The 12478-nt window shown below is 44.9% G+C and overlaps 1 protein-coding gene across 2 annotated transcripts in view; it reads right to left on the reverse strand.

Annotated features, from left to right (window-relative positions):
- Positions 1–487: 487 nt before the first annotated feature.
- Positions 488–12478, reverse strand: part of SCG5 (secretogranin V) — a 53693-nt gene continuing 41702 nt past the window's right edge. The window contains exons 4-6 of one of the 2 annotated variants that reach the window (XM_046009708.1): positions 12049–12158; positions 4697–4750; positions 488–1066 (exon numbers count right to left, since the gene is read on the reverse strand). In XM_046009708.1, the coding sequence (XP_045865664.1) occupies positions 971–1066; positions 4697–4750; positions 12049–12158 (260 nt within the window). In that variant the 3' untranslated portion in view covers positions 488–970. Of the gene's footprint in view, positions 1067–4696; positions 4751–12048; positions 12162–12478 lie in introns of both variants that reach the window. The other variant, XM_046009707.1, reaches the window with a different exon arrangement.

Here is a 12478-nt window from a genome sequence, read left to right on the forward strand (position 1 = left end):
AGCAGGCTCCCCGCTGAGCAGAGAGCCCAATGTGGGGCTTGATCCCAGGACCCTGGGATCATGACCTGAGCCAAAGGCAGAGGCTTAACCCACTGAGCCACCCAGGCACTCCTACGGAAAGAGGTTTTGTGACCTGGATTGTAGGCTCTGCTGCCTGAGAACCTTGGTGGTGTCAGCCCGAGTCCCCAGTGTGCCCACAGAGCCCAGCCCTGTGCCGGCATGTGGTAGAAACCCGATATTTGATGAACAGACACAATAACTCAAAGTCAAAGACCTCAGTCACCAGGTACTGACAGTACCGGTTCCAGCTTTTCATGGAAGCCAGGAGTCTCGGTCCCGCCATTTGTAAAATGGAGACATGGTGCCAGCCCCCATTTACTTCACAGTATTAGTGTTAAGATCAGATAAGATTGTATCTGGGAGTTTGTTCTAGTAAGCAAATAAATCGACTTTATAATGATCTAAATAAAAAAGCTTCCCACACCAGTGCTCGCATACACATTTATTAAGATGTAGCCAAGTGAAATGTGTCTGCTCCTCCTCTTGAGTACAGTCTCCTTTATTGATGTGTAACAACGCCCAAGGGCTGGGGGAACTACATAATCAAAATCAAATGCCAGCTTTTCACAGACTCGGCCAAAAGAGTGCAGCCCAAAACACCATTTTAAACTGCAAGAACTCCGAGGACATTTCATTCATAGTCTTGCTTTTTACTGTTGGTGATAAAGACACTTTAATTTTAGTGCCCACTATAGATCCACATTTAAAAAGCAAAAAGCTCTTCTTCGAATTTAGTAGAAAGCAGAGCTGTCCGCGTGAAGGACAATGCAATATCAAAATACAGCTGCTTCTCATCCGTACTAGTCTAAATTAGAAACATGCTGCTGTTCACAGGGGCTCTAATCACACGTGCACATAAGCCATACAGAGGGCTAACAGGCGGTGTGGGTTTCTACCCAGCATCTTCACTTTATTCTGGGTCCTTATCCTCTTCGGAGAAATGGGGGACCGACTTCTTGGCGACCACGTTGTCCAGTCTCTGTCCTTGTAGGTATGGATTGACACTCTGAAAAAAAAAATGGTTTGGTATTATACCTGAACATCATATAGAGACATCTCACAAAAGACGTGAGTGAGAATTGCTTCTGGCCTATTGGGTTAGAAACAAGGGAACAGTGGTACCTACCACCTACCCAGTGATTACTCCAGTACATCTACAATACCTCAGCATCTGGCAGATGTGTCTAACTGTGTCCTTCATGCAACCAACAAGTTCTTTATCAGATGCAATATGTCTCGCTCCTGCTTTTTGGCACAAAGATTTGGCGTGAACCAGCTAATAAGTTCTCACTACTTAGATGCCAAGCCCCATTCAAAATAAGATTATTATTCTATGGCCTTCTTTAGTGGGAGAGAGCATAGGAAACGCATTAAATTAGAAGAACGTTCTAAAGAAGACGACAGATCAGAACCAAGCGGGAATTAGCGCCCACAGACTGGTCATAGGACATCCCGTAGCTGTACTGGTTCTTCTGTGCCAGTGTTCCACCCCAAGAGGACTCAGCAGTGGCCCAAGCAATCACTTCGACCTTCCCTCAGTCAAGTTCTAAAGCTCAAGAAAAGAAGTAAGCTATACACAAGGTGCCTTTATTTTTGACTAAAGACTTCATAGTCTGAAATCTTTCATCTGTTGCTTCTCTGAATGAGTCAAGGCTTTTCCAGTCCTCCTCTAATACATATCTATTTTTTGAGGTTTGGATGTGAACTAGTAATTGGAGCTTTACAACACAGTATTTAGCAAGCAGAAAAAAATTCAGAAGTTTTGGAAGATATTTGTTTATTGAAGTCACCTTCCAGTAACTGAACAATAATATAAGGAAGAAGCAATGGTTGCAAATGGTCAGCAATCCCAAGTCCCCGTGGACGAAGGGCAGCCGTTCACAGGTGGGTCTCTCTTACCAATGGGACCTTGTCTGCCTTGGCTCTTCTGAAGGGTGAGCAGGTCATTCTCCAAAAGGAATGGACCCTGAGTTTAGTATTTGTAAATGTCTGCCCACATTCTCACAGCTAAAACCACAAATCATGAAAGGCCCTACTCACCCAGCAAAAATGCATTACAAACAAGCTGAGATTTACAAAGTGTGGGCTCTCTTAAAATCTGAGAAAGGATTTGTCACCAAAACACAGTACTTTGCTGGGAAGGCATCTTTAAAATACTTAAAATAACGAAAAAACTTTTTAGAGCAGCGATGGTCCACTAGAATGGCCTGGCTTACTCCTGAGAGTGACGTAAGAACCTCCAGGTAGATGAAGCAAGTGGAGACTGGACAAGTGTACTCAACACCGTGAATGTCTTCATTGTTTTTTAGTAATAATATTTATTCTGAAAGTTCTAAGGTATTAAAAAGGGCATGAGATTTTCATATTTATCAAGTATGGGAATAAAAGGTTGATAAACCCTTTAAATAAGATCAGTAGCAGATTTCAAATATTAACAAGAGTCATCTTAACAGGAGTTTGCAAAGGTGATCATCTAAAGGGAACTGACCTTTTCCTCATGAAGCAACTCGGAATTCAACTGGGTTTGAGTGAATACAGAAAGTTACATAAAACCCACCGAGGGGTCTGTTGTAACTCCAGGGAGGATACCTCTTGGGAAAGGGACTTTCACAGGAGGAAGTCCATCTCCCAGACCCAGAAAATGACAAATATTGGAGGGCAGGGGAAGTAAATTAATGAGGAAGCAAAGGGAGCAATCACTTGAGCTTTTGTGATAAATGTTCATTAGTACTGAATCCTATACATAAGAGGAATAATAGTAATGATACTTGATCCTCTGAAAAAATCAAGACACTTATATATTTGTCTTCTCTCCTGGGTGAGGGAAACTGGCTAGGTTACAGAGAGATCGTTCTTTCCATTTCCTAACTAGAAGAACCACTAGGATCAGATGTTTGCTCTTGATGTCCCTTGGAGATCACTGGAGAAGGCCTTGGTGATTGGTGCACTTGAGGAGGTGAGTAAATTCTTTAGTTAAGTAGAAACATCACCTGAGGCTTTCAGTGAGGTGGAAGTATCACCTGAAGCAAGTTCTGTCACCCCATGGGTCCTGAGAGGGTCAGGATTTATGGCATGGCCATGAGTTTTTGCTACTGTCTGAGAATAGGAAGAACTTGATACCACTGGGTCAAAATGACCCTTATTTTCATAAATTCTAAGCCTTTCCTATGTGGAGGAAGTTGAGGTCAAAGTACAATCCTTTATAACATGTGTTCTAGCCAGAATTCTGAATTTTGGTAATCACGGGTCTCATGGAAAAACGACCTAAATCCTGACCCACGGTCATTAACCAAGTCAGGGCGAAAGGAATGGTGAGCCAGGAAATAGAGACAATTAAAGCTTCATGCTAAGTTATTCATTTTGGGTCGGTCATTGGTCTTATTTGGAAATGTTCTTGTTGTGCCACGGGGAGATATTCAAGCCGTCCTACTGGTAAATTATGTGTATTCTGAGCTCCTGAAATAGAATTTCTTGATGTTCTCTCAAGACCACAATATACCCTTTGGACCCTCTCTGCCACCACTGGCCATCGGAAACTGTGATCACCAAGAAAAACCCCTAATAACCCTATGAACTCTTGGGAAGAAGATCTGTCAATTAATGTTACAACCAGAAAATCGACACCTCCTCGAGCACCCCGACTGGATCCAGCAAAACCATGCAGGACGGCCGCAACGACCACTGTCCAGATTCCCAGATGTTGCCAGGATCCAGGCACTTGCTGTTCTAAAAACACAGTCAGTGGCCTTGGGTCTACGGCTTGGTTTGTGTATCTAACATGTAACTCTCTGGCAGCACTATGCCACGGAAAAACAGATCTTGAACTTTCTCCTCCACCTGATCAGAAGAAGGCAGGGGACCAGGCACTTCTGTCCACGATGGCACCCGTGGATTATCAGAACTGACCACTGATTCAGTCTCCAGGACATAAAATGCACTGGAAACTCAGAGCAAACTTGACCTTCAGCTCTACAAGAGGCAACACCATAGCAGCTCGATGGGCAACACCCAGACTGACGTGCCACCCTGGGCAGCCCCAAGATGGTAAATACCTAAGCCTGCCAGCAAATTTACCAGCCAGCGAGCAAATACAGCAGATATCCTGGACTGGACATCAGTCTGGCGAGGCTAAGAAAAAGGTATGCAGTAGGAATGAGGTTTGGTCATCTCATCTTTTGCCCCTACATTCCTTCAGAATTACTGCCTGGAGCTTTCAGTGCAGCAAGCGCTTCCTTGTTCCTGTCTTGTGTTTTTATATAATGGGTGCAGATGTGTGAGCAGTTGCCCCCAGCAACCGAGAACCCCTCTGAGGACAGACACCCTCATGGGCTCCCTGAATTCCCACAACCCAGGGGCTGGATGCAATCCATATTTCGCAAATGCAGTGGAGGTGGCGAGATCACCACCAAGGAGGGCTCCTCGAGGAACCATGTGCTAAATCGTGGGCAAGCCAACGCAGGAGGCAAGGGCATGGACCCTGCTCTCCGAAACCCCAGTCGTGCCTTCCCAGCCCAGGATGGCACGTGAAAAGCTTCTGCTATTTTCCAACAATGGAGAGCGAGTTACACTCTGGGAAAGTTACAGCTCTGGGAAAGCTCCAGGTGTCCCATCAACAGCCCCGCCAGCCACACGTTACCCTCCGCTTTCGTGTCTGTCCTCCCTTCATCTTCTCATAAAGGAGTTTCTTGTTCTAGAATGGGGAGAAAAAGACACAGATGCACAAGTATGGATCAAATTTGGTGAACGTCTATTTTAGAAGCAATACTGGTGTGTCCCCCTGGATATTTGCACAAACATATTTTGGAAACAAAGCTAGATGAAAGGAATGTCGTGTCAGAAAGATAGACCACAAGAGAAAAGCTGGTGGTTGTGTAGCTTTTCATAAAGTTCTCTGCAATGCCCCGAGGCACCCCAGTGTCACCAACAATCATATAAACAGGAAAATACGACATTCTAAAACACACGGGGCACGGGAAACTCAGCTCCTCACTTTGAGCAGCCTTTGTTTAAAGCAAACAGTTTTATCTCATTTTGCTTTTGTATCCAACTCCCTTTTTATGAGCCGTACACATAAACTGTTCTCTAGAGGAGTGTCTGACTATTAATAACAATCCTCTATGTAAATAAATGAGACATTCTGACTTCGGCGACCTTTCCTCCTGTGGCTTCAGTCAGTGTGTGCCCCCAGTGAAGACAATCGGAAAACCATTTGGTCTATAACATTTTTAATAGAGTGAACCTTTTAAAAACTGCCAAAAAACTTCTTGGCAGAAGGAAAGCGATGTTGGGGGAAAAAAAAACAGGCTCTGTTACCACAGTTTGTATAAGTGTTTCCACATATTGCTGTATTTCAAACACATAGTGGGCTTAAATGAGCTCTGGAATATCAGACACATGCTCCACAGATTTTTCTTCTACTGAAATTATAAAAGACAGAACACTTAATCTGAAGGCAGAACGGGAGAAGGGGCATTGGGGGGACATATTTGTGTTGTTTTTTTAATTTGATTTTTTTCATCAGAAGGGAAATAATGTATAAAAGAGATGATTCATCTTACTCTAAATAAAATATACTGACTTTTTTTTTTTTAAAGAGATGACAGCGTGCTGTTAAGGAACAAGTTTTTACAATGCTTCTATCCTCTGAACTGTTTGGATATAGTGACTTTTTTTAAATGGTAGATTTGGAAATGAAAATGACAAATGCCAAGAATGAGCTTCATAATTTTCATGTTCATTAAAATCTACCCCACCCGCAATTTACAATGTGTCTCTCTTGCCCAACCTCAACTATGCAGGGAGATGGCGCCAGGGAGTGAAGGGGCCTCCGCTGCCGGAAAGGCCAATACTGGCCGCAGCCTGGGTCTCCCGCTCACTTGGGGAACTGGTCAATCTAATACTGGAAGGGAGAAAAGGCAGACGTGCAGATCACACCCTCGAAGAATGAGCACATCGCCGTGAGGCTCATTCTTGTCGTCTGCAGTTGCCTTTCCGGGGACGTAACCACTCCTGTTGCACAGAGAACGTCTGGGAGCTTGTGCCAAGGCTGGGGGAGGGGGTGGGAGATGCGGGCGAGGACAGAGGCTCTTCCTGTGTCTCATCAGGGTCCGCTGCCCGAGTGCGTGGGAGGGCATGCGGCCTGGAGCCCGGAGGATGGGTGGGGCAGCCCCTCCGCTGGGCCTGAGCTCCACTGCGCCACCAGCAGGGCGAAGGCAGCATCGTTGTCGTTCATCTCCTTTAGAAGGTCCTGGGGCAGATGACACCCACGAAGAGACTTCCTTCTAAAAGAAGTGCGAAAAGTCTAGCAAGGCTTCCTCTCGGAGAAGGTCCCGGGGTTTGCCTAAAAGCCAGGGTTAGGATTAGCTGGGATGAAGCTTTCCCACCCAGGCATGGAAGGGCCTGGGGTATTCCTGACTAGCTGTGCTATTGAATGGTTTGAAAGGTGAAGAAAGGCTTGAATAGTTTGAAATGGTTTGAAAGGCTGGCAGTGCTCAGCCCCCTCCCCTGACACCCATTCCTTGTAGGTGGGGTGGGGTGGGGGGAGTGGTGAGTCTGTTTTCCACATGAGTAGCAGGTTCAAGTTCACAAAAAGGGCTTTCCATTGTCCCATCAAGATTTTGGACAACTGCCCAGATCTTGGTTTCAAATTCCATTCCTAAATGGAACCAGGGACACTTCTCCAAGGTCTGATTCCAGGGCTAAGGCAGGGAAAGTAAGAAGATCAATGAAGCTAGAATATCTAATTGTGCCATAAAGTAAGAAACATGCTCAGAAAGTGGTGAGTCACATCAAAAGGACAGAGAAGCCAGCTAGGAGACTCCCACTAGCTAAATCTAGGACAGTCTGAACACCAAAATAAGTAATAATAGGAATCCATGAATCCATAGTTATAATAAATAAATAAATTTTTAAATACATAAGTGAATAATGGGGGAGGAGGGGAGACCCTTGCTTAGAGCAGAATGCCACCAATAAATGTAGAATGAGTAACAGAGTTGAAAAATCCCCATTTGACATGACCATGATTCTGGCAGGTATCATCAATGGAGACTAAGATTGTTGACTGCAAGGTTCAATGAGGAGAGAACATGTATGCAGTCTGAAAGTATCTCCCAACAGATTATTCATTTTAAGGGGGAAAAGTAGTAATTTTACACTTGAGAAACCTGGCCAACATCACTTAGACCAGCTCACTACCAAATCTGGGACAAAGTGGCATCACGTGTCTTCTGATGTCAACAGTAACAGCAATTATCACAGAAAGGCATAACTCAAGGCTAACCACATGGAGACATGAGGAAAACCCCAAGTGTAGAAGGTGCAACTCTTCAGCCAGGCTGAGATCCTGAAAGACAAAGAAAGGCAGAGAGGGTCCTTGTTGCCCCCACTTCTTTTTTGGCTCAGGCTCTGGCCGTGATCAACTGCTTCTGGGAGGAAGCTACCCTATTCACCCCAGCGGGCTGATGAAAAGATATGAAAAGCACTTGGAAAGGAGAAACATTTGCTTTTCAAGAGAATCCTTTCCTGAGTAGCGGTGAGCAATTACTGGGTGAAGGAGGGGGCGACTGCTAGGGGGCAACTTAAGGACGGGTGGACAGTCTTTGGGTATAGCCCCTCGACACTGGGAGCACACACATTGTCAAAAAGGCAGTAGGTCCTAGACAGGACTCGATGGGACCCCTGTGCAGGGCGCATTATGAGCCATGAGCCATGAAAGATAAGGGACCAGTTTGTTTGTTTGTTTTTAAGATTCTATTTATTCATTAGGCACAAGCAGGGGGAGAGGCAGAGGGAGAGGAAGAAGCAGACTCCCCACTGAGCAGGGGGCCCGATGTGGGAATCGATTCCAGGATCTTGGGATCATGACCTGAGCTGAAGGTAGACATTTAACCATCTTGGCACCCCAAGGAATCTGTTTTTAAAGAATTCTGGGAGTCAGGTGGTCCATTTCGAACGGAGCTCTGTTGATCATCTGCTCTGTGCTGTCGGGCAGGCTACCCATACCCCCTAAGCCTGGATTTTCTCATCTGTAAAATGGGAGTGATCAGGATGGGCAGATTGAATGAGATAATTCATGTCTGGCACACAGTAGGTGCTCAATAAATATTACAATTCACCACCATACAATAAAATGCAACGACTATTACTCTTTGTCTTCATTCCCGTCATCGAACAGAGGGCCTGGAAAGCATGTGATGTGCATTTGACCAATGTGTCTTGATGCATTAACAAAGAGAAAGTAATGCAGGAAACAAGACAGACGCTGATATTTATAATATATGAATCACTGCTAAAGACCTAGCTGAGCTCTAGCTAATGTCAAAAACAGGCAAATGTTATTAGCATATAAGGAATCGCGGTGTTGTGTGCCATTCTCTTGTGCAAGAACATTACTTTGTTAACTTACAATCCCCCAGAGCTTAGGACAAACTTGAGACCATCATTCTATATAAACAGTGAGGAAGGGCTCTCAACCCCAGTGTAGAAAAGCAAGACGTGCAGTAGCTCCCCTCTATCCACAGTTCTGCTTTCCACAGTTTTAAGTTCCCCGTGGTCAACCACGGTCTGGAAGCAGATGATCCTCCTTCTGACATACAGTCAGATATTAATGTTACATCACAATGCCTACATTATTCATCACAAGAAGGGTGGTATAGGTATGATAAAGATATTTTGGAAGAGACCACATTCATATAACTTTGATTACAGTATATTGGGATAATTGCTCAACTTTATTATTAATGACTGTTAATTTCCTACTGTGCCTGATTCATAAATTCAACTTAATCGTGTATATAAAGAAAAACACCCTATACATAGGGTTTGGTACTATCTGCAGTTTCAGCAATCACTGGGGGTCTTGGAACAAATCCCCCTTGGTTAAGGGAAGACTACTGTACTCAATTCATACTTCCATGTGAAGATCAAGCAAATCAGGGCTCCTGGGTGGCTCAGTCGGTTAAGTGTATGCCTTTGTCTTAGGTCATGATCTCAAGGTCCTGGGATCAAGTCCCACACTGGGCTTCCTGCTCAGCAGGGAACCTGCTTCCCCCTCTGCCTGCTGCTCCAACTGCTTCTGCTCTCACTCTCTCTCTCTCTGACAAATAAATAAAATCTTAAACAACAACAAAAAACAAATCAAGCAAATTATGTTTCACCGCCAAGTGGTACTGGGAAAATAAATGAGAGAAACTTAAGTTTAAATAAACACATAATTACAAATGATAAAAGTGTGTAAAAATTGTTCCTGGTCATTGATCTGTAATACCAGTCTGTCCCGGTTTTCAAGAAGAGGCAACTAAAGTTCTCAAGAGAGAAGTTTCCATCTCTCCTGCTTCCTCAAAAGGGCTCTCTGCCCTCGCTCACACTTTTCTCAGTCTCTTTCCAGCTTCCTTTTTCTCATTCCCATTCTTTTGCCTTCAACTTCCTTGCAGGCTATTGTACAGTTGGCCATGCAAGGCCTCCGTCTTGGGTATTCCTCTGCCCTTCTCCTCCCCCTTCGCCAGTAATTGCACCTGGTGCTCATGGGATGGCTAGACATGAAGGTGGACGGCACGCCATTGGGCTCATTGTGATTTCATGCATTACATCTCAACCATGCAGCGCTAAGTTCGTGGAAGACCACCTCCATGTCTTGAAGACTATTGTATATCAAGCATCTAGCACAGCGCCTGGAACAAAGCAGGCTCCGTATCTTCCACTTGTTCTTTGCTGAACCTGGCCCTTGCTTCTGTTTGGCCACACTTTGCCCCTCTGTTGTGAAGTCTTTCTCAGGGCTCCTCTGTACTCTCCTACTTTTCCCCACCTTCTCTGCTCCCCTCATTCCCTCCTACCTCCCTCTCTTCTTCACTCCATCCTTTAAAAACTTCCCTCGGAGGAAAAGTTCATGCTGTCTATTTCCAGTAAACTTGACATAGCTCTTCTTTCCTCCGGCTATATTTACACCATATGCCATTCTAGCCAGCTCCCCAGCCGCCTTCGAAATGTCATTGGTTCTCATCACATGGGGGAGGTTCACTTGAATCCGCTATATCCGTGGCCTTCGTAGCTGCAATGACTTCATATATTTTTTTCTTGCCTTTCGTCTGTTCTTTCTCTATTTCATCTTTGCACATGCCACCAGAATAACCTCTTTTATAGACGTTCATGAGTTCAGTCTCCTGGTCAAGAACCTATAGATGTTTGCCTGTGTTAGTCAACATGTTCAAATTCTATTAGGAGGCCTCAGAATGGCTCCACAAACAAGTCTCCCTAACAGAACCACTTATGAAAAAGAAGAGAACTAGAATTAATGCATTTTGGAAGAAGCAAAATTAAAGCTGCTGTGGTGTTTTCGGATGGGGAATGTGTCCAGGTCAAGGGTAGAGGGAATCAATTCAACGCCACCTTACAATGAGGTCATCGGAAAATGAAAGTGAATGTTCATGGGGAGAGACATCTCTCTCTAAAACAGTCTAAAAGGAAGGGAGGGATTTTAGTCCGAAGACTACAATGGTCTTCGTCATGTAGGAAGCAAGGTCAGTGGCAGCAATGAGCTGAGCAGGGATAGAAAACTCGAGAAACGCTTCGGCAGGGATATCTGCTCATCCATTCATGCCGTAGATGGACTGAGCAGCTATTTCTACATGAATTAACACTCCTTAGTGTTTTCCCACTTTTCCCACGGGGCTTTTGCCTTCGATTACATAGGCCCGACCACAGGAGCACAGCTGTTATCGCCATTCCGTTGTGATCTCATTGCACTCATTGTCTGAGCCTGTTGGGATCTTCTTGAATCCCGACTCTGGTCACTCTGTGCTCTCCCTTCCAACTCTGGGTCACCCCTTGAGAAGCTGGTAAGTACCTGTTCTGTATTTTCTATTACAAACATTTCTAAAGAGGTGGTGCAGGGTATGGCCACGACATGCGGGTACCACGTGAAGTCTCTCTCCCTACTGATGAGGATTCCTTCCCAAGCTCCCTTTGGGTGAGGTTCTCTCACCGAGCGATCCTGCTTCTCTTCACCTATTCCAAGAGGAGATCATGAAAGATCTCATCAAGTAGTTTGCTGAGATCCAAATGCACCACATTCACTCCATCTCGCTCACCAAGCTGACAAGTAAATGAATGACACTGGCAAGTAGAAGAATATAGTCAGATGGACAAAACTTGTTTTTAACAACCACACGCCAAATGGTGAAGATTTCTCTTTCCAAGGGCTTTCAATTTCTTTAATGGACAGTTAGAGACTCTTTCCTAGTACTGACAGCAAGTTCACTGCTCTGTATTTTGGAATTTTTCTTCTCTTTCCATAGAGCAGAATTACATATGTCTGTTTCTAAGCTTTGGGTTTTTTTTTTTTTAAAGATTTATTTATTTTAGAGAGAGAGAGCATGAGTGGGAGAAGCAGAGGGAGATGGAAAGAATCTCAAGCAGACTCCGCACTGAGTGCAGAGCCTGATGCAGGGCTTGATCTTACCACCCTGAGATCACAATCTGAGCTGAAACCAAGAGTCGGACACTCAACCAACTGAGCAACCCAGGTGCCCCTGTTTCTAAGCCTCTGACATCATTTTTTTCTTGGTCCTACAGTGATCATCTACCTCAGTCTGGAGACAGAATTTGCAAATTTTCTCAGTATCCTTTTTTTTTTTTTAAACAAAAAACAAACCGACTTATATACTTCCCACATGACCTTTGTGAAACCCTGGCAAGACTTTAGGATGTGTTATGACACGGGCTGTGGAGGAGACCAGAGTCGAAGTCTCTGGAGACTGCAGCTGCTGAGATGGGTTCAGGTCACGGATGTGTGGGACAGGTAGGCATCTTGCATCTTAGACATGTGTGTGTTTTGGTAATTACCTAAATTCCCTCTCAACCAGAGATTCCTGAAACATCAGCTTCTAAACAACTTTTCCTCTCTCACCCCACCCACATTGCTCATTCCTGCCACCAGCACCTTCAGAATGCAAGAGTGGGAGATCTTCTAGTCATTAAGATTGGACTCACCCACTTGCCCAAGCCGGGATAGTCGTGTTCTGGATCAAAGAGGTGCTGGTGCAGCTGAAATTCTCGACTGAACTCTGCTGTGTCGGGGGTGTTCTCTAGACATCCATCATCTACTACAAACAACAAAAGGCTTTTGAGGAATGGCCAAGGCGTCCATTGTTATTCTAAGAGTGAATTTATTAAAAACAACTAGACATCCAAAGGTCAGCATCTGTCCACATCAGTCACTCTGGAATTTGCTCATCCCAAACCCTCACTCCTCCTCCCACCTGTGGCAGAGACTGGTTGGCTACTCACCAAACCCACTTCCCTTTCCCCCTCGGCACAGATAATTTCCCAGCCTTGCCTGGCAGGCAGGTGGAGTCATATGCCTGAGTTTGTGCCAGTGGAATGTGGACAGAAGTGATGTATTCAGCTTCCAGGCCTGGCC

This window comes from Meles meles, chromosome 6, assembly GCF_922984935.1.
Source record: "Meles meles chromosome 6, mMelMel3.1 paternal haplotype, whole genome shotgun sequence".
Taxonomy (NCBI): Eukaryota; Metazoa; Chordata; class Mammalia; order Carnivora; family Mustelidae; genus Meles; species Meles meles.